This window comes from Mytilus galloprovincialis, chromosome 3 (genome assembly GCF_965363235.1).
Source record: "Mytilus galloprovincialis chromosome 3, xbMytGall1.hap1.1, whole genome shotgun sequence".
NCBI classification, from domain to species: Eukaryota; Metazoa; Mollusca; class Bivalvia; order Mytilida; family Mytilidae; genus Mytilus; species Mytilus galloprovincialis.
This window is the reverse complement of record NC_134840.1, coordinates 3,939,757-3,963,725: the sequence shown is the minus strand read 5'-3', so window position 1 is coordinate 3,963,725 and position 23,969 is coordinate 3,939,757. Positions and strand designations below refer to the sequence as shown.

Genomic DNA, 23,969 nt, shown 5'->3' with positions numbered 1-23,969 from the left:
GATCAAAATGGCAATTAATTCTAAGAAGCATGTCAAATATACCGTCAGATAACCCTGTGCTCAATTCTATTATTTCTTACAAAATGCAGCAGCTATTGAAGTCACAAGGGTGCATCCATTTTTTGTTAAGATTAACTTAAACATGACTATACTTTGGTCAAATGACTAAATACAAGGGCAAAGAAAGGCAGCAGAGCCCTATATTTTTGTTCAGTAACTTAATTCAAAGTAAGGAAGCAGGACCCACTAAATTTGGTGACACAAGTAAACCAAAGGCAAAGTAAGGCAACAGAGCCCTATATATTTGGTAAAATAACTATTGCTGTGTTTACATCAGGGCGTTCTCATACTTACTCAGACATGATATGATGAAGACCTAATCTTTCAATCAGTTTAATTGAGTTCCGGAGCTGGCATAACAGATCATTCAAAAGTTCAATGAAAATATAAACATATATTTATATTCATGAGACCAATAATAGACACATAAGACTTCTTTCAGACTTAAATATTTATCTGTTCAGGCTTTTAGTTGTAAGTCCAAACAAGTGTGTCTACACTTAAAAATCTGATAATAATGTTGTTGTTGATCATTACTAATCTGGGTAGACAGGAAGTGCTTACTCTCTTTAGGCACACAAGTCTTGATGATCATTACTAATCTGGGTAGACAGGAAGTGCTTACTCTCTTTAGGCACACAAGTCTTGATGATCATTACTAATCTGGGTAGACAGGAAGTGCTTACTCTCTTTAGGCACACAAGTCTTGATGATCATTTCTAATCTGGGTAGACAGGAAGTGCTTACTCTCTTTAGGTACACAAGTCTTGATGATCATTAATAATCTGGGTAGACAGGAAGTGCTTACTCTCTTTAGGCACACAGTTTCACTACTTTTGGACATCATACGATTTCCTCAGTTTTGTTTATTTTATTTGTATCTTCTGACTGGATTTACTACATTTAGAACATCAGTTAACTAATGTCTCTTATTTTAAAGACAACTGTATTGTGTTGCTAAGCAACAAAATTCATAAGCCATAATTGACAATCTCAACTTTCTAAGAAAAGGAAACCATTTAAGCTCCCACAAACAAAATCATGGAAAGCAGCCTCGTATTATTTGTAACTTATTTTCCTACAGGATTCAATTTCTCTCATCATCAGCTGTCTTCCACCTGAACACTAATTAAGGAAAGTCATTTACAGGTGAAAAACAAGGAAATCAATAGATTGTTATATTCTGTGATTATCCAGTTAGTTCATATTAATGTTACTAGAAATTCAGTTATAACTAAACCTAAGAGTCTCAGCTAAATATTATCAATATTCCACAGGCTGTACAATAAAAAGTAATAAAACATAATAATTAATTTGGTTAAAAGCCGGGCCAGAATAATAACTTAATGAAAAAACAGAAGATGTTGGTAAAAGCCAAATAAGTGTTGACTGTGAACATAGTTAAACTTCCAGGTCATTGTGGCCTTGAACATTTACCTTTATATTAAAGAGTGATCACTTTTGTTTAGTTAAATGAAAAAACGTATACAGGAATACAAATACTTCAAAGTCATGTGTGGCCTTGACCTTTCACCTTTTTATTAAAGAGTGATCACTTTTGTTTAGTTACATGAAAATACTTATACAGGATACAAATACTTCAAAGCTGTGTGTGGCATTGACCATTCACTTTTATATTAAAGAAGGATCACTTTTGTTTAGTTAAATAAAAATACTTATACAGGATACAAATGTAGTCCAACAGCATCTAATCAGATATGATAAATTCGATTGGACTGTTCTTTTATTTCCAGAATTAAGAAATAATTCATTTTCATCACATATACAGAGAAATCAATCATGACCAAGACTTATTCAGCATAAATTGGTTAACAACTTCCAAAAATGTCACATAAAGGTCAAGTCAATTATGGTCAGTCTGACCACTGCCACTACCTCTGGCTTCTTAGATATAAATCATTTGAAAGTTATATAACCTACTTAGTGCTCAATGGGAGTAAGAAGATTATGGTTTTCCTTACTGTATATACTTAGCATGCAAATGAGCATTTATAGAATATTGTTTCTATGGAACATTATAAAATTGTGTCTTGAATTCATTAGGAAGTCTCTTAATGTGCATCTTGTAACCACCCATAACTAAATATGATTTCTTCTAATGTAAGCAGCATAACAGAGAAAATTAGTTATTCTGAGTTTCACATGAGAGTTTACGGTCAAACTAACACATCAAGTGTTATCAGGTTACAAGGTGACTAGGTCATGTAAACAGTCTTCTCCTTTTTTAGTCATGGTCTTGTCAGTTTATTTTCAGGTTACAAGGTGACTAGGTCATGTAAACAGTCTTCTTTTTTAGTCATGGTCTTGTCAGTTTATTTTCAGGTTACAAGGTGACTAGGTCATGTAAACAGTCTTCTCCTTTTTTAGTCATGGTCTTGTCAGTATATTTTCAGGTTACAAGGTGACTAGGTCATGTAAACAGTCTTTTCCTTTTTTAGTCATGGTCTTGTCAGTTTATTTTCAGGTTACAAGGTGACTAGGTCATGTAAACAGTCTTTTTCTTTTTTAGTCATGGTCTTGTCAGTTTATTTTCAGGTTACAAGGTGACTAGGTCATGTAAACAGTCTTTTCCTTTTTTTAGTCATGGTCTTGTCAGTTTATTTTCAGGTTACAAGGTGACTAGGTCATGTAAACAGTCTTTTCCTTTTTTAGTCATGGTCTTGTCAGTTTATTTTCAGGTTACAAGGTGACTAGGTCATGTAAACAGTCTTTTTCTTTTTTAGTCATGGTCTTGTCAGTTTATTATCAGGTTACAAGGTGACTAGGTCATGTAAACAGTCTTCTCCTTTTTTAGTCATGGTCTTGTCAGTTTATTTTCAGGTTACAAGGTGACTAGGTCATGTAAACAGTCTTTTCCTTTTTTTAGTCATGGTCTTGTCAGTTTATTTTCAGGTTACAAGGTGACTAGGTCATGTAAACAGTCTTTTCCGTTTTTAGTCATGGTCTTGTCAGTATATTTTCAGGTTACAAGGTGACTAGGTCATGTAAACAGTCTTTTCCTTTTTTAGTCATGGTCTTGTCAGTTTATTTTCAGGTTACAAGGTGACTAGGTCATGTAAACAGTCTTTTCCTTTTTTAGTCATGGTCTTGTCAGTTTATTTTCAGGTTACAAGGTGACTAGGTCATGTAAACAGTCTTTTCCTTTTTTAGTCATGGTCTTGTCAGTTTATTTTCAGGTTACAAGGTGACTAGGTCATGTAAACAGTCTTCTCCTTTTTTAGTCATGGTCTTGTCAGTTTATTTTCAGGTTACAAGGTGACTAGGTCATGTAAACAGTCTTTTCCTTTTTTTAGTCATGGTTTATTTTCAACTAATCAGTTTGAATGTTCATTTTGTATTTTTTTTGGCCTATCTTTTAATCACAATTTGTATTTACATTTTTTCTCTCATCTTAGTAACAACCAACATATATGTAGTTAAATTATTTCTCTGATTTTCTAATTCTCATATTTTTTTAATGACAGTGTATTCCAAACTCTGTCTGACCGACAAAATGCCAGACAAAAAGTCTTTCGGACAGACAGAAATTTACAGATTTGTTAGTTAAATATATAGTGACAAATTTGTCAAATTTCTTTTTTCGGCCAAAGAAACCCTATAGCAATTTGGCAGACTACAATTAGAAATATTGCTTGCATTCTACAAAAAAATCTATAAGAACAATTATCTAAAGAAAAAAGAGAAACCACACACTTTTGAAATTTTGTATAATACCAGGTGAAATAATAGAAATGCTGGTTGTAAAACCATGTGACCATCTTTAAATATGAGTTTAAACAGCATTACCAAACTAACTACAATGTGTTGACTGGTTCTTAAGGCCATTTCTACAATCAAATTAGCCCATAAACAAATTAAAGGACTGAATTTGGTTAAAATTAAAATCAAATTATGTTCAATATTCCAAAATGCTTTTAGGATTCTACATGAATACACTTAAGCAGTCTGTAACATTTCCACATTTTCATGAATTGATTGGGAAGTCAATCGGAAAGCTAAAGACGCAAAACCTTCTCATCAAAGAAAAGAGATGTCGCCTTTACACTTCACCAGTAATTAGTCATCAGGATAAAATGATCAATTAAACCAGTCTAATCAGAGGTTTAAACAATCTCTACAACTAATTGATAAATTTCACAGATCGACTCATTTTTCAGTCTGGTACGCTTAGTTTATCTTTAAACATAAGATGTTTGTTTCAGTCCAGGATAACATCTTGTAATCTATGGTTCAGTGCCTTGATTTGGCATTTCCAATTTTCTTCAAAACAATAATTATGGTCTATGGTATGGTGTTATTGTAATAAATTGTTCATTTCCCTGATACATATTTTTACACTCACTCATTCTTTTGGGTTATAAAGAGCAGGTTTAGTTAGTATACAGTCCATACTATATATAAACAATATACTTTCATTAAATCATTTATGAAGCAACGAGAAAAACAAAATCTATTTAGAAATTGCCTTTTTGGTGATATACTTCTCTTTTGGTTTTTTAGAATATCTTATAGTCAATCATATGTTGAATTCAGATATGCTACAGCTTTTTCTGTGTGTGAAAAGATCATATTAATCCAACTCTCATCATACAGTTATAATCATACACACAATATCCTTATTCTTTATGTCTTTTTGGCCCAGGTCCCCGTTTGTGGGAAAAAATTGGTTGCTTTTATAGGGAATCACTGAAGCCTAACTGGAGAGGGCCCCCTCTACAAGGCAGTCAGTGGCGTACCTCTTATGAAAATATCTGGATCTGCCACTGTTGTATATTGCTATCTTAAATATTTTTTACCATAAATATCCTCTGAGAAAAACATTTCTGTTTCAAGGTCTGTATATCACTCATTCAAACTGTTTTGTTAACTTTATAACAGCATCAGATAGCATGTCAATCCCAAAAGATCAGTCTTAATTCTTAATTTTAAAAGCTATACAACTAATTTACTTTTTTCTTCTGTTAATGCATAGCAAGTTTAATTTGCAAACAATTCCTACAAAGAATTGAAAAGAGCCACAACCATCTATCCTTGTCAATATTCAAATTAAAATCATTGATTTCTTCTCAACTCTTGACACCTTTAATCAACTTTGGCACTTTGGTATATTTTGCATTAATGAAATATTGTTATAAAATTGTATCTGTCCAAGATATGCTCACTTCTATCTGTTTTCTAATAATGCAGGTTTAATCTATATGTCAAATCAAAAAGTTTTTATACAAAACTTAAAACTTTCAAACAAATTTAGTATTCCCATCTTTCTTTATAATAACTGCTTTCTATGCCATGTTTTTTCTTAAACTTTTGTTTAAATAATGCCCATATGCAGTTTATAAACAATAAAGTACCATGGTATTGAAATATGGATAGATGTCTCATTGGCAATCCTATCACATGTAAAAATTAGATGTGGTATGATTGCCTATAAAACAACTCTGCACCAGAGACTAAAAAATTTCAGAAATCCTTGAAATGCAGTTCCTGAGAAAAAGTGACAAAATTTTCAAATTGTATGTCATGTTTAAAATGATGTAAATGTTCTGTAAACAGGAAGTTGTTGAGTGAGGAATCTGAAAACCCATCACACCGTATAGCTTACTCATATAAACCCAAAACCAAATTTCAGAAATCCTTGAAATGTAGTTCCTGACAAAGATAAGGATGGACTAATAAATTGATGGATGGACAGATAGAGGTAAAACAGTATTCCTCCCATTTTTTTTAATAGTAAAGTGGGGATAAAATGATGAAGAATTACTACAAAATATGTACTGGTGATTATACAGCCATCAACAATGAGCAAAACTCATATCATATAGCAAGTTATATAAAACCACAAAATGACATATGTAAAACCATTCAAACAAGAAAACTAACAGCCTGATAAATAGAGGTTAATACATGGCAAAATCCGTATCATATGTCGTATCATCCCGAGACACCAATATTACCCCAAGGGCCTTTAGGCCCAAGGGATGATATTGGTCGAGGGTGATACGGCGTGTGATAAGGATTTTGCCATGTTTTATATGCTTTATCATATATTTCAACAGGAGAGTATTATATTATATGAACTATTTTCTGATCCATAGCATTTGGTAACCTTCAGTTCTACTTTTGTCTTGCTTCAAAAGCCTTAAAAGAACTGATCAATTACTTATCCAAAGCACCTGGGTTACCTTACACTTTGCGTGCTGTTGTTTTAAAAATATTTTGTTTATTATTGTATCTTTTTGTGTGTTTTGTATTTTTTATAGTTGCATTTAGTGTGCCAAAAAATATGAAAGCTTGATGTTCGTGACGTCACATACCAAACAATGACGTCATTCAATAAATTACGTCCCTCCCAAATGACCGTTCAAATGGACCTATTTTGAGGAAAAATTTTCTTAAGCTTACATAAACATGATAATTAAAAACTGACTTTATGTTTAAAAAAAAAAAAGAAAAAAAAAGTAAGGGAGTGATAAAGGGTATGCGATAATGTGTGCGCATCAAAGTTGCAGGATATGGAATAAACAGCAGGCTATTTATCACATATGCAAAACTACTGTATTAACTACTAAACATATAATAAATGTATTTATCATATACTTAGAATAAATAACATATGATTTTTACTGTATGATAATAGCATTAAATTAAAGTAAATTCCATATTTTTCGAATAGGTGCTTAGCGGCCTGATATGAAAAGTTTATCACATGCCTTTCCGTAACGTTATCACATGGCATTCCAGTGATACTCGGCAAATTCCGGAAAATACACCTCAATGCTACATTTTTAGTGAAACATTACAAAGAAGTGTACAAAACAATCATTTGGATACTGGAAAGTATACGAATGTACTAAATTAGGGGTCCAACGTCCGTAAACTTTCAGTCTTTCAACTTCTTTTTGGGAACCACGTAAAAGGATCAATATATGAATCTGTTATTTTTCTCCATTGTTGAAGTATATGATAAAAAATCATAACATGTCATTTTTCATATCGCATGTATTATCAGCCCTAGGTTCAATATCAGCCCAAGAGCCCCATGGCTCGAGGGCTGATAATACATGCGATATGAAAAATGACATGTAATAATCTGATAGTAACAACAAACATATTACAATTAGGTGATACAGCAACAAACAACGACTACAATATATACAGGCTCCAGACTTGGCACAGGCACATATCACCTTATTTTCTTATAAGAAAAGAGAAAGCTAATGGGAGCCAGCATTCTTCATTTGACAATTACCATGATATTTATTTTTAAAACAAAATATCACTAGGGAAAAAAATGGACAATTAATTTATGTAATCTTTCACAAAATACTTAAGATTTTGGGTAAAACAAAATTATATGACTGTGTATGAATTTCTTGATGTCTGTGTGTTAAATAAGAGTCAGTAACCTTTTGGCTATTGAGTTATACCTAAACACTTGCTAATAATGTCAGATGTCATATGTGGAGTAGGATCAGCTAAACCTTTCCATAGCACCTGAAAACATCCTCAATTTCTGGTGAGTTTGTGTTGTATTCTAGAAATTAAAGAGAGTTTTAATTCTACATTTTTCATGAAGGGGCCTATAAAAGCTTGATGTGTTGTTTTGGGTTTTGTACATTGTTGAAGGCCTTACAGTGAACTACAGTTGTTAATTTCTGGGTAATTTGGTCTGTGGTAGGGAGTTGTCTCATTGGCATCATACCATGTTCATACTTTCAAATGTGATATGATTGCCAATGAGACATCTATCCATATTTCAATACTTTGATGTTAGCAAATTACATATGTTCTTTATTTGAATTCAAATTTCATTTTTATACTAAAGTTAGAAAATCCCAATAACATATACAAAGCTAGGTACTATTATTCAATGTGAGGATTCTGCTTAAGATATAAAGAGGAGATGATTCAATAGTGCATCTCTAACTAAGAAATGAATAGTAATGTTCCAACAGAAACCTGCAATACTAGTATATATTTGTAAACCAATCCAAGTCGCTTGCACTACTGTCACATGCTTCTCTCATTTCATTTATAGAAGTGCAAAGTCAAATGTGTATTTTACATGTTCATTTCAATATATCACAAAATATAACAGACTTTTATGTAAAATTATTACAAATAAAATGGTGCAATTTACTCATCAATAAATTCCAACAAAATATGGGTTAATTCTTTATAGTTTTGTTTTGGTTTTTAACCAATTATGTTATGTATATAATGTCTACACATTTATGTGTAGTGTTAATGTTGTTTACATTGGCTACAAAAGTAGTCTAGGGAACTCTCTATCAGAAAATAAACAGAATCATTACTGTAAGTGCTTGATACAAGTAATAATTACATAAGATGTATGTTTCATTATGGTACTTTATTCTGATTGGCTAACTGCACATCACATGTTATTCCGTAAGCAATTGCATTGCTCAATAAAACTTTTCATTCATGATAACATGTGGGCCCACAAATAAGTGCACAGGTGAATTAAATAAAACAATAATAAAATTCGTGTTTTTATGATCATTGCTAAATAAATGTAATTATAAGTATTAAAATGCTTCCTTTCGAAACTTCATAGGGTTGTAAAAGCGATGACCGTGTGCACATTTTTAGTATGAAGCGCTTCCGTGTTTCATACAAAATGTACTTCGGTCAACGCTTTTACACCCCAATGAAGTTACAAAAAGAAGCATTCAATTCTTAAGTAAAGGATTCTGAATTATGCAAACCATTAAACACCAGTAATAGTAAAGTTCAGATAATATGAGAAAAGGGAGACAATTCAAGGTTTCATTTTGTTAATTTTATCAAATTTGACATTTTTAACACTATTTATTGCAGTCTCTTTAGCAAATGAAATATTCTTTTCTGATCAGGGGAAAGGATACTATTAGTTACATAGTGTGCTAGTGACCTAATACGGTATATATGGGGTGAGAGCGAAGCTCGAATCCCCATATGGAATTTACTGACCATATATATACCATATTACGTCACTAGCACACTATGTAACGAATTTATCTTACCGACTATCTTAACGTGTGAAAGTAAGACTAGTGATTCTCAAAATGAGCAAGTCTTCAATACTGTTAGCACTAAGAAAATACTTCCATTGATCCTACAAAAACAGATGCCAACAATAACGACTTGTAAGGTTTAAATGTGTTTTATGAATTTGTTTCAATCTTAATCATCAATTTCTTTGTCTGTTCGAACTTTTAAGATTTTTTCTCAGTACCGTTTTGTTTTTTATAAAGGGACATAACACCATTACTAACCGTGTATGAAATAAGCCCCGCCCCCTTCTTACCTAATAAGGAATATAAAGGGACATAACTCCACTACTAACCGTGTATGAGATAAGCCCCGCCTCCCTACTAACCTAATATCAAATATACACGGTTTGCACGCGGACGCTTTTAACCAATCATATTCCTGGAAATGTATAGGAGGTAAGATAAAAAGTAATCCTGAGAATATCAAAATTACTGCCATCTTTTATTACATTACTTAAATAATTATGAATATTGAAGTATCTAGTATCTGAATATGGAGTAATGTTTAGATTCCATAAAAAGTCATTTAGACTAAATAATGTGAATTGATATACATTTTGTCAATGCATAACAGGGTATTTCAAACTGAAAGTATTTCAATAGCAAATATCTTTACCAAGCATTGAAGTAACTGTCAACAGCAATTAATTGGCTGACATGATTAATACCATCAATCATCTATATGATATGGAATATTTCTACTACTACAATAATAGTATAAGTACTTACATTTAATAAGGCATGTAGTTTGGTATCTTGAAAAACTTTTTCGATGAGGTCTTTTTCTTGTTCGGAACAATCTGTGAGACACTGTATCTCTTCTAACGAGTCTAGCACCTGAGACACAGCTCCTTACACAAAATAAAAAAGGACTCATTACATAGTCACAGTATATCACATATCCAAGATACAAATTTTTAGGTAAATAAGATTACCGGAGATGCAGGTTTTAATATCAAATAAAACAGGATCTTCTATATTTTCATGAGCATTTCCTTCCACAAAGACTTTAGCAAGTATGGCAGGACTTGGCTCCTCACAAACCATAGTGTATTGTAATTATAAGTTTACCATTATAACTATAAAATTATTATTGTGTCTTAAGGTGTTACCTAACACTACCGGGAGATAACTCTGTAAAATCAGGTAAACGTTTAATTATGTTGTGTTGTTTAGAGAATATTAAGCTTCTCAATGCTCATAAAAAGTTTTTGTCAAACTGCTATATAACCAGTGTAATTTTCCTGATAAAATGGTTGGTTCAAATTTTTTGAAATTTTAATATTTTTGTTAAAGGGTCAAAATAAATATTTTGTCAAAATTTTATGAAAATTAAACGAGTCAAATTAATTTTAGTGAAGGTGTAAGGTACCACGTTTAAGGCATATTTTATTTCATTACTTTTACACTATAATTATTAGTATTAAAGAGTGTGTATATAAGTTTTATTATTTGTGATCATACAAATTATAAGCTTACTTTTATGACTATGTAATTATTGTTGTGTCAGGTATATTTGATTAATTATTATAAAGTAGTACTTTATAATAAAACATGAACAGAGACCATCAGAAAATTTAAGCAAAAAAGAATTTAAGTTATTTCCCTTTGAACAGTGGATTTCCCCCTTCTTTAATTTTTGTATTTATATTTTAGCATCAGCTAGTAAATAAATTATCAAAAACAGAATGTATGATAGACGATTTTTTCAATTCTCAAATTAAAAAGAATAGAATAAACCTATCAATTATGACTATACTAATTTCTTTTAGTGTATTCAAAGTTTGAACTGTATGCTTAGTTTTAACCCATAAAATTACTGCATTTATATCTTATTAAGTGATGCATTTTTTTAGCCTTGGAACATTTTAGTGAAATGCAAAAATAGAAACAATATTGTTTTATGCCTACTTGACACTTTTTATATATCAGACTGTACAACTGTATGTATCATTTGTTCAAAACCAGATGGATAGTGCCGATACTAACACACATTACCATTAACTTGGAGACCATTTAAGGAAACCTGTGTTTATTTTGTTTTATTTTCTCCTAATTTAAACTTCTTGAATCAACTGAAGAATTGTTTTACATTTTTAGTCTAAATGTGTAGGAAGAATATTTTTCTTGTTTTTTATTTAAAAATGATCTTTTGTGAAAATAATTTTGCTTTGGTTTTATGTAAATACATACAAAGATTTAGAAGATTAGGTAAGAAATACTACCTTGAGAATAATATGGTAAATATACTACTCATTAATAGATAAATATTTTAACCAAACAATAAAACACACATGAAGATAAAAATATTTACCAGCTGAGGTTATATCATCCTCTGCCATATCTGGAGGGTCGTTATAAAATGTGTTCCATTTAGAACTGGAAACAGCTGCCATTATAGCACCCTGAAATACAACCAAACTGGCATACAAACAACCAATATACTCTGTAGTTCTATAAAAGGAAATCATTTAACACAAAAATGACTCATTCTGTTCAAATTTAGTAACAGGAAATTTTCTAAGAGATAAGACAAACTATGTCAATATAAGTTAAAAATAGAAGTAAAAAGGTAAATGATAATATTTTGAAGTTCATCAACAAGGCATTATAAATATTAATTTTTCCATTCTAATCTATTTTAGACATAAGAAAGAAAAAAAGACCAAAGACTCAAATTGCCAGGTTACAAATAAATGTCATAACGTACAACAGTCTATAATGAACATTTATAAAATATGGAAATGTCATGTGAGAATTTGGATAAATAAATATTTTAACACCTCCATAACGAGAAATGCACTTCAATAAGTGTGAAAACAGTCTGTTAAGTGTTAAGAATCTTGGTATAAATCTGCAGGATTAGTTGATTACAGGGACAATAACTCCTTAGTGGGTTATCCAATTAAAAAAAAAACAGGTGCTCTGCAGGGCACAGTTTTATACGACCGCAGTAGTCGAACCCTGAACAGTTGGGGCAAATTTGGTCACAATATTCAAGCTTGATACTGTCAAATACTGTAAATGTGGTCAAAGATTTAACAAATCTATTGCACAATACTGTGCAATTGAAAATTTCTCTTTAAACTTTTGAAAACAAGCAGTATAAAGGAGGTAATCTAGTAACTAACATATATATGACAGTATTTTTTAAATTTTAATTGCATTACCTCCCTTACACTGCTTTTAAATTGTCTAAATTGTCCTTTCACTAGAAAAACCCTTGTTTTTCCCCTTTTTTGCCCCTACTTGCTTGATGATTTGAGTCATAACCCCCAATAACCATCCCTTTGTAGTATGGAAACTTGTGGTATAATTTCAGAAAGATTTATATACTAAAACACAAGTTATTAACTGAAAACTACAAAAATGATTATTTGGGCCTCTTTTTTTACCCCTCACTTATTGAAACCCCCCTCCCACCTTGGAGCAAGAACCCCAAAACCCAATTCCAGTTTTTCCTTTGTAGTAAGAAACCTTGCAGCATAATTTCAGAGATATCCATTCACTTAAACCCAAGTTATTGCCTATATTCTAGAAAAATACTTCTATTTGGCCCTTTTTTGGCCCCTTATTCCAAAATGTTCAGGGATATTAACCACAAACAAAATCAAAGCTTTTCCATCATTATATGGAACCTTGTGGTACAATGTCAGAGAGATCCATACAGTTATACATAAGTTATTGTCCCGAAACTACAAAAATGCTTATTTTTGACCCCTTATTGGCCCTCAATTACTAGACTGTTTGCTCCATAACCCTTAAAATAAATCATTTTAACAAGCATTGTGTATAAATTTCATAACATTTAGATGAGGCAAACTAACTTTAGAGAACGGAAATGAAAAATTAGGCAATTTTTATATTTACAAAGAGGCATAACTCTAGAATGGTAAAATTCAAACTTGATCTTTGCATACCTGCCAACTTTTGAAAATGGCCATGGGGGTTTTTGTGCGCGGCCTCATTTTTGAGGGTAGAATTTTTCGCGGCATTTTGTCGTGTGATGATTTGGCTCCTAAAAGTGTCTGACATACTTCTTTTTTGGGGGGTGATAGTTGAAGATGCTATTATAACCTATCTTTTTTTAAATTGTTTGATTGTTGTAATCTTTTTGTTGAGATAAACACCAGTAAGATGACTTTATGTTTGTCTGATACATTGTCAAGAAATAAAAAAAAAAGTAGTAGTTTTAATAATTTAATAACAAAAAAAACAAGGGGGGGGGGTCTGTTGTTCTGTAAACATTTAATTTTCACCACTTTTTTTCTCTAATCTTCAAAAAATTAACCTCTTTTTTCTCTAATCTTCAAAAAATTTGACCACGCATTTCTCCAATTTTCATTTTTTTTTTTTTTGCCTGTTATTCTCTAATCTTCATTTTTTAAGGGCATTATATTCTTTAATCATTTAACCCCATCCAAACCCTCATATATTATATAGATCAATATCACAAGCAGTACTAGAATGTTTGGAGACATCATTAAGGCCACCGTGGTCAACTTTAAAGTCTCTGTTGCAAACTTTACAAAAGACATGTGACAATCCTAACGTTGATTTAGACAACCAGCCCCTGTACTTGACATCATTCTCCCATTTCTCTAAGTATTTGCACGAAGCAACACGCTTTTTTTTTTCTTAGGCGGTGACAGAACTATTTTGCAAGTGATAACTCGCCCATCATCATTCCAATTTTTATAAATTAAACACTCAAGCTAAAAAAAACAACTCAAAATTTCGATTCTTTGATTGTTTACTATGCCGACATTAATCAACTGGTCAATGCGTGATCACTAAATTTTGATTGGATGAAATTTGTCAGACACGAATTGTCTCCCTTGGGAAAACTTTCAAAAGTTCAAAATCGGGAACAAAAATATTTTTTGTGTAAATTTTACTAAAATCGTGTTTTTTTGGCTATTTTCACGATCACGATCGTGTAATCAGGACAGAGGGTCAAAATCGTGTAGTACACGCCTAAATCGTGAAAGTTGGCAGGTATGTCTTTGTTTTATCCATTATGATGGTATGATACTAAACCCCTAACGGGAAGGATTGTGCCTGATGTTCATATGATGAAATCATAATCTTTCAGTCAGTTTAATTGAAGTCTGGAGCTGGCATGTCAGTTAACTGCTAGTAGTCTGTTGTTATTTATGTATTATTGTCATTTTGTTTATTTTCTTTGTTTACATCTTCTGACATCAGACTCGGACTTCTCTTGGACTGAATTTTAATGTGCGTATTGTTATGCGTTTACTTTTCTACATTGGCTAGAGGTATAGGGGGAGGGTTGAGATCTCACAAACATGTTTAACCCCGCCGCATTTTTGCGCCTGTCCCAAGTCAGGAGCCTCTGGCCTTTGTCAGTCTTGTATTATTTTAATTTTAGTTTCTTGTGTACAACTTGGAAATTAGTCACTACACTAGTATATATTTGTTTAGGGGCCAGCTGAAGGACGCCTCCGGGTGCGGGAATTTCTTGCTACATTGAAGACCTGTTGGTGACCTTCTCCTGTTGTTTTTTTCTATGGTCGGGTTGTTGTCTCTTTGGCACATTCCCCATTTCCATTCTCAATTTTATTTGTGGAAATGAGCATTGTAAGTTTCATAACAATTGGTTGAGGCAAACTAAAGTTTGAGAACGGAAACTAAAAATTAGCAATTTTCTATTTGTAAAGGGGCATAACTCTAGAATGGTGAAATTCCAATTAATTAATATTGACATTATGCTTATTTAACAAAATACATTTAGATCCCAAGTCTTGAAAAGTATGGACTAATTCTTCAAGCAATTTCATAATGGCAGGTGCTTTGCAATCTTTCTCTAAAATTTTATGGATCTAGGTTTAAAATTGTACAAGTTGATTACAAATAACTGGTGCATCTTTGCAAGCCAGATTGATTGGCTAAAAAAAGTTTTCCTTTCTAAACTCATCTAAAATCAATTTAAAAAAAGATTTTCAAGAAAATAATACTATGAATCATGAACATTTCAGTATTTATATGAGCAGCTTCTGATTCTTGGTATGTTCAACTTATGTTAAATATATGTAGCTTATAAAACACTTGGAAAAAATCACCATATTAAGTCTATAATGGTTTACTGAACAATATCAGGCCATGAAGTCATCAAACTTTCGAGTCAGATTTTTGTACTCAAAACTCCAAAATCAACCAATCAAAGTGCAGGATTTCATGTTTCGCGCATGGCTTTTGTGCTCGACACACTGAGCAAAGTTTTATGACTTCAACCCCAAGAATACCAGTTACCTTTAATTTTCTTCTTGCATTAAACTTTTTTAATTCTTCTACTGTTTCTTGCAAGTGAACTTTTGGAATTCTACTTCTATCCTATAAAACATAATATAAACTTGATGTTCAATCTGAATAGTTTGACAATTCATACAGCAGTTTACTAGTTATAAAAATATATAATATTTCATGCATGTTTGTATTTTTAGTGTTTTAGTCTTACCACAAGTAAAAGGGAGGGTTCTACACATGTGAAATGTGTAACCCCGCTACATTATTTATGCATGTGCCTGTCCCAAGTCAGGAGCCTGTAATTCAGTGGTTGTCGTATGTTTTTGTGTTACAAATTTGTTTTTCGTTCATTTTTTTAATTTAAATAAAGCCGTTTGTTTTCTTGTTTGAATTGTTTTACATTGTCGTATCAGGGCCTTTTATAGCTGACTATGCGGTATGGGCTTTGCTCATTGTTGAAGGCCTTACAGTGACCTATAGTTGTTAATGTCTGTGTCATTTTGGTCTCTTGTGGACAGTTGTCTCATTGGCAATCATACCACATCTTCTTTTTTATATGTTGTATTGTTCAGTATTTTTTGGAAATTCTTGTTGTTTTTTATGTATTATGTAGGGCGATAATGAATAATATGTATAAAATACACCATTGTGGCTCCTGTGTATGCATCATTTAAGCTTGCTTCCAAACACATGATATTTTAAAAACAATAAAAATACATATTAACATTTGAAACTTAAACTTCAGGTGTGCAGCAAATATTGGTGAATTGAAGTAATTTATTGCTGGAAAAATTTAGATTTATATTAGAAAGACAATCTTCAGAATTTAAGGACAGAGTGATGATGTGTTCCCTAGTTCATCACAAATGTTCTTTTTCCTTTTTGCTATTAAACAGCAAAATATAATAATTAAAGTTTGTTTTCAGAGAATAACTTATATAAATCAGTCAATAGTATATTCATGCATGACAGTAACTGGTCCTTGCAACAACTTATATCGAACCTGAGGACAGTAGACTTTGCAAAATGTGTAGCAAAAATGAAATTGAAAGTGAAATTCATTTCCTTATTAACTGTGATTTATATAATGAACTTCAAAATGATCTTTACTCAACCATACCAAGCAAAGAAACATTTTTATCACAGCCACACTGTAAACAATTAATACAATTTTCAATTTATTTTCCAAGAAGAACAGCTAAATATATTTTACAAGCATTTACAAAACCCAGACAATTCATTTATGTAAATAATTGAACTACAGGACTCTACTATAGAACAATTTAAGATTTATGTTTTTAAGTGACTTATAGGTCCAATGGGCCGGGTGTACAAACATTGTATTGACAAATATTATTATTATACTGTATATATACACAATGTCACTATAATAAACAAATTCATATTTGTATTCGTATATCAAAATCAAACTAGTGAATACTTTTTGTTGTAACAGGTTTTATAGCCTTATTGCTACAAAATGAAATTAGTCAATAAGGTGTATAAATTCCCACCATGATCCAACGATGTTATAGATTCAATGTATAACCTCTCCCTCCTAATATCCACTAACATTATGAATACAGTACTAGTGTTGAACCCCACCCCCAACCCCCCTTTCCTTATCCACCAACGTTTTGAATACAGTGTATAACCTACACCTCCAATTAACGGACATTTTGAATACATTGTATAATCTCTACCTTTATCCAAGGATGTTGTAAAGCTTCCTCTATTGCAATTATTTATACACGAATCCCCCCTTCTCTTCCCAACTGAAATGTATACATTGTATAACCTCTACCTTTATCCAAGGATGTTGTAAAGCTTCCTCTATTGCAATTATTTATACACGAATCCCCCCTTCTCTTCCCAACTGAAATGTATACATTGTATAACCTCTACCTTTATCCAAGGATGTTGTAAAGCTTCCTCTATTGTAATTATTTATACACGAATCCCCCCCCCTTCTCTTCCCACCTGAAATGTATACATTGTTTAACCTCTACCTTTATCCAAGGATGTTGTAAAGCTTCCTCTATTGTTATTCTGTCATTAGGGTTAACATCCAACAATTTACTGAGCAAATCTTTGGCGGGATTGGATATTGTCATCCAATGTTTTCTTAGCTGTAATAGAAGGCATAAATAAATGAAACCAGATGCTCCGCAGGGCGCAGCTTTATGACCGCAGAGGTCAAACCCTGAACAGTTGAGGCAAGTATAGACACAACATTCAAGCTGGATACAGCTCTGAATTTAGATTGTGATTAAATAGTTGACACAGCATAGGTTTCTGACACAGAATGAATGTGGTCTAATGAACTTAGATTTTTTTTTGCTTTTGAGCAATTTACTATGCTGTTGAATATTAATTCTCTCAAAGAAAAAATATTTGAAGAAATTTTCTTTTTAAATTCTGAAATCTGAAATGAGAAAGAAAAATTGACCCCCACCCCAATTTTTTTTTCACTTCCCCCTTTCCCTTATTTCAAAATTGATCTCAATTCAAGTTTGGAGTTTGCAACAATAACTACTCATTTAAATACATGTACATCATAAAATATTAAAATATAAAATGCCATACAGTCATGGTTAAAATTAATATTAATTAATAGTAACTTCTCAAAAATAATTGGGGAATGTGTCCAAAAGCCCCCTCTAGCATATAACACTATAAAGGGACATAACTCAAGAAGTGTAAACGTGAATCTGCCAAAAATTGAACTTAAACTGAGTTTAGAGGTAATAATCATTACATACATATTTCATTAAATTTAGTTGAGACAGACTTAAGTTAAGAGAAACAGAAACGAAAAAATTCTTAAATTTTTCCACTTGTAAAGGGGCATAACCCTAGAATGGTAATCAAAGTGCTTGTAATCACTGAATGGTAAAGATTGCTTTAATTTATCAGTTGGTTGTAAAGTGAATATTGCATTGTATATTGTATATATAGCATTGATTTAAGTTGATTCAACTTCTATTCTGGACAAAGAAAGATAACTCCAATTTTCAAAGAAGATTATATAAAGCATTGGTTTTAGGTGATTCAACAACTATTCTGGACAAAGAAAGATAACTCCAATCTATTGACTTAAAACTACAAAAATGCTTGTTTTTGGCCCCTTTTTGGCCCTTCATTCCTAGACTTCATTCCTAGACTGTTTGCCCCATAACCCTTAAAATATATCTCAACCTTCTACTTATGGTATTAAACATTGTGGTACAATTTCAGAACAATTGAAATACTCATACACAACTTATTGTTCTGACACTAGATAAATGCTATGTTTGGGCCCTTTTGGCCCCTAATTCCTAAACCTTAGGGACCATAACCCCCAAAATCAATCCCAAGCTTCCTTTTGTGGTTATAAACATTGTGTTAAAATTTTATTGATTTCTGTTTACTTATACTAAAGTTATTATGCGGAAACCATCCGTCTTTGGAAGACGCTGACGCCAATGACAACGTGATACCAATATACGACTTTTTGCGGTCGTATAAAAACATTAGCTGAAATATAAGTCATAATAAATGAAAGAACAATAAGTGGGTAAGATACAATACCAAAAGCCCAAACATTCATAAAGAATAAAATTGTCCTACGTTTCCAAATTTATTGATGATATAACTTATAAAATTGACAATGAAAATGGGGAATATGTCAATAAATATCGGACTACAGATTCACCAGGCGTTGGTTCACTTTCGTTTGTAATTGATATAAATATTGAACAAAAGGCTGTCAGAGTGAGAGCAAACCAGAATTTCCTGCAGAGGTCTAAAACATGAACATTTGAGCAAGTATGGACACAACAGCTCTGAATTTGGATTGTGATTGAATATTCTACACAGCATAGGTTTGTTTTTTTTGTTTTCAAATTTGTACAATACGTCAATCCTTGGGATCAGTTTTATTTCACATTGAAAAATTCTGGAAAATCCTCAAGTTGCGCAATGGTCTCTTCAAGATCCTAAGAATGAACTTACATGATATTTTCCCTGTACAATTTGATGAAAAAGATTGTCTTTGGTTCCTACATATGGTGGATAGCCACCCAGCAGTATGAACATCATGATGCCACACCCCCACATATCTACTGGTTTCCCATACGGCTGTCGGTTCACAATCTCTGGAGCCATGAACTGGGGTGTACCTATTCTACCTGAAAAATAAGTCAGATTTCATATGTATGTCACTTTTGTTCAAATTTAATATTACAAAGATATAAGTATAAATATTGGAAGATAATACATCTGATTTCTTTCTTTCTCTGAGCCAAAAAAAAACCTTTATTCATGACCTCATCAATGAAATCTTTACTTTTACAAATTTTAGGCAGGTACCCCTACTCTTTAAACTTGTGTTCTATTCAGTGGCGGATCCAGAAATTTTCATAAGTGGGGGCCCACTGACTACCTAAGAGGAGGCCTGATGATGCTCCAGTCATGCTTCAGTGATTACCTATAAAAGACACCATTTTTTTCCCGAATGAGGGGGCCCTCTCTAAATCTGCCTCTGCTATTGGCAACCATGTCATTCATTTAATTTTAACACAGTGTTGAAATCATACTTTACTGATACACTTCATTTGTTCTTGCCCTTTATATACATGATTTTTTTTTTATATTGAAACAGCTTTCATTAGTATACCTGCTTTAAAAACTTGCTCAATATATTTCTATTACTTTAGTACATTTACATTTGTGCTCTTATTTCACAGTACCAATTTTTAACAAGAAGTAATTGTAACAGGATGCTGTTACGAAGTCTCCCAAACAAAGCTCCCATAACTCGCCATTCATATGGTTCCATGTTCATTTGATTTGATTTTTTGTCCCATACAAGAATATATATGGCTTATGAGTAGGGATCTCCACCATTTACAAGTATTCAAACAGGAGGGGGTGGTGGTGACCCCCAGGGAATTTACCTACATTTCATTTCATTTGTTTTATTGTCCCCTACAAGAATGTATATGGTTTAAGGGTGGGGATCTGGAGTGTTGGAATACTCAGACATTTGAAAGTTATATGTTTTATTGAAGAGAAACCATAGCAGCAGTTCAGATGTCAGAGGACAAGGAAAACAGCTGTTTTTTTTTTTTTTTTTTATCAAAAATAGCTAAATGAATTTCCATTATACATTTTGTCAAACCTCAAAAACAATATTTTTAAACATCATTAAATGGTAAACTCAGTAACACAAGTTTTTATTAAAATCTACAGAATTTGGGCTTACATGGTTTACACCAACTCATATGGTAAGAAATAGATTAAGTCAAAGTCAATCACTCTCCACTAAAACTTGTCGTACTTGTAAAATTTGAAACAAGGGGTTTAATTTTGCTTAATTTGAATATAAGATACAATTGTGTTGTATTTGATCCATATCATTTCAGGGCATGTCAAAATAAATAATAAGGTATGGAATCATTAACAAAATCACATCTACAAGACATACAAACACTGGGGTTTACTGATTTAAGATGTGTTCATAATTTTCCAAAATGATGGTAGATATTACTGCCACCAGTGGTCAGCACCATAAGTGGAACACCAACATTGGAACAGGCGCTGCTTATATTTAGATGTCTGTCTTCTATTGGTCATGGTGTTGTTTGCCCTTGTGATATTTGTATTGCCCATTTGGTATTTCACTGGTCATTCAGTTCTATGACTAAAGTCACAGGCTGGACTAAAAGTTATTCACATTAGGGACGTACTATATTCTTAGACAAAGTAAATCAAACTGTCCCAGACAATAAGACAAGATTTTGCAAATTTTGTACTTTTATATCTTATCTATATAAATCCCATTAGGTTTTAGGTCGTGTATATTAATAATTCATATCTATTAGAGTTATCAACACCTTAAACTCTATATTCATATTTACATATTATAAATTTTTTATGCAGAATTTAATTAATAAATTTCCCTAGCTGAAACTTGTATAATTTGTTATGAGATAAGTTTTACTGCCTGACTGATATCCTACACACATCTTCCCCAAATCATCCTAACTGTCAGCAGTTGTAATATCAATTAATTACAATAATTGTATTTTGTAACTGCTGGCAGTACCTAAATATTGTTATTTTCCAATTAAATCCTCTTAGAAATTAGATTTTCAGAAAAATCATCAAATATATCGTTCATTTCAGTTGGACTATGTAATGAACACTTCATGCTGCTTGTTAAGACTGACGGTTATTACACGTTTTATTGGGTAATCGTTAGAAAATTGGATACTCCAAATCGTGATGGATGCCGGATATTGAAAACATGATAGAATTGTTCATTCGTGTAGAAATTTGGCGACCACTTCACTGTGCTACTCAAAAGTACTCTCCTTTTCTTTCCATCAACAAAGTCTGTAATAAAATGTATTTTACCTTCTTTTAAAGATGTTGTATTTTATAGAAATATACTACTTGAGCTGTCTGAAAGTCCAAATCAAATCTTCAATGCTTTAAGGCATTTATTAGTAATGCACTCTTGAACAAAGCAATTGTCTGAGAACTGATTGTCTTTATTACTAAAATAAGAATTTATGAGGGCCAAGTAGACTTGAACGATAGTCAACTCTCATTTATAACAAGGAAAACACAAATATGAAATCTAATCTAAGGTACAAATAAGGTATGAATAATAATATAAAAAAGAGCCTGTGTAGCTCATCTGCTTCTTCAACAATAACCATTTTTGTAAAAAGAATATCATTGAAAGGGCAATAACTCTATAAAGAGTTGATTGACAATTTCAGTCACAATATCTATACTAGATACCATTAGGATCATTCACTCCAAGTTTAATAGAAATTAGTTCTGTAATTTAAGAAGAGAAGATCTAGAAAGCTTTTATGACAATGACAGTGGAAGCCAAGTGATGGCATTATACAAAACCAAGAACTCTGTGTACGCTTTTTATATTTGTAGGACTCAAATCTATGGCAGGTTAAAATCTATGGCAGGAGTCAGTTTCACAAAATATCTTAGGACTAAGACTGATCGTAAGTACATGACTAAGGATCTATCTTAGTCGTAAGTGTTAGCTGACCCCAGATTCCTAATCTATTGCAAATATGACGTTTCAAATGCCAAACAAATCATATATCAAATCTATGGCTTATTTATAAATTACGTAATTTTGCGGGAGAAAGAGTAAAATATAACATCACAATAAAATAACACCATATAAGAAGTTCGCTCTTCCAACTTTCTTGAGGTCCTGTGTTTAAAATACTCAAGAAAACGCTTTCCACTTCCCTCTAGAACAATTTACCGATGGTTTACAGGAAGATGTGTTCTTTTATCCATCAGAGGGACAATAATTATGTGATGTGCCGTTGGAGTTCTGCTACCAGGTATTTTGGGATGTAAATATATGCATCTTTTAATTCATTTATATGTTTTGGAGTTTAGTATGAAGTCCATTTTCACTGAACTACAGCACATTTTTGTTTAGGGGCCAGCTGAGGCTAACCTCTTGGTGCGGGGTTTTCTCGCTGTATTGAAGACCCATTGGTTGCCTTAGGCCATTTTCTGCTCTATGGTCAGGTTGTTGTCTCTTTGGCATAGTCCCCATTTCCGTTCTTAATCTAATCTACCATATTATCTACTGGTTTGCTTTTTATTTCTGATCACAAGTCAAAATTTTCAGCTTTTCTTGCTGTCCTAAGGGTATTTCTACAAAAGTTTATTAGAGTTGGGAGGATAACATTTGTCCATTTCCTTTTGATACTATTTTGCACTGTACAATTTATTAAGTGTCATGTTTTTAATCTCATTCCCATTGATTCATAGTGTGGATCATGAAAAATATATGACTTTTATAAGATAATCTAATAATATATGACTTTTATAAGATAATCTAATAATATATGACTTTTATAAGATAATCTAAAAATATATGACTTTTATAAGATAATCTAATAATATAGACTTTTATAAGATAATCTAATATCTACCATATCATATCAATGTACTATATTTAGAGATGTCTTTTTATTCAAGTTGTTCAATATCAATCCTTTTAAAAACATTGTACTTATTTTTTAACTGAATTCATGTAAATTTCTATCAGAGTTCCATTCTTTTCTTACAGGAGAAAATTGATTTACACCATATGAAAAAACAAATAAAAAATATGTCAATTCAATTTTTGTAACACTCCCCAAATCTATCCTGAAAGAAGTAAAGTCAGCAATGCAATTTCAAACTTAATATTAAAGTAAAAATGATAGAAAATACAATAATGTATAACAAATGAATATGTCTGTTACAATAATTTACCAGCCATGGGTGGTAAAGGATTTTTTTTAATATGGTCTATTGTCTTTTGGTAGTATGCTCCCCTTGTGTGTGGGTTTGATTATTTGCTGAGTGAACCCAAAGACTTGAAAATTGGTTTTTGCTGCTTCTAAACTGAGCACAGCATTAAGGCTCAAGAGCAATGATTGGTTGCCTGAGTCAGAATAATGTGTCTGGGAACTACTACCTAGTGAACCTCAGCTTGTCTTCTTGTACATAGCAGAGTTCATAATTTACATAGTCCTGTTC

The 23,969-nt window shown here is 32.0% G+C and overlaps 1 protein-coding gene across 16 annotated transcripts in view; it reads right to left on the bottom strand.

Moving 5' to 3' along the window:
- LOC143066989 (peripheral plasma membrane protein CASK-like) overlaps nucleotides 1–23,969 on the bottom strand; it is a 196,150-nt gene that overhangs the window by 90,214 nt on the left and 81,967 nt on the right. For 13 of the 16 annotated variants that reach the window (XM_076239891.1, XM_076239887.1, XM_076239890.1 and 10 more), the window contains 5 exons: nucleotides 19,398–19,573; nucleotides 17,414–17,533; nucleotides 15,411–15,491; nucleotides 11,452–11,542; nucleotides 9,867–9,988 (listed from right to left, as the gene is read on the bottom strand). In XM_076239891.1, the coding sequence (XP_076096006.1) occupies nucleotides 9,867–9,988; nucleotides 11,452–11,542; nucleotides 15,411–15,491; nucleotides 17,414–17,533; nucleotides 19,398–19,573 (590 nt within the window). The remainder of the gene's footprint in view (nucleotides 1–9,866; nucleotides 9,989–11,451; nucleotides 11,543–15,410; nucleotides 15,492–17,413; nucleotides 17,534–19,397; nucleotides 19,574–23,969) is intronic. The other 3 variants (XM_076239901.1, XM_076239888.1, XM_076239894.1) reach the window with 1 other exon arrangement.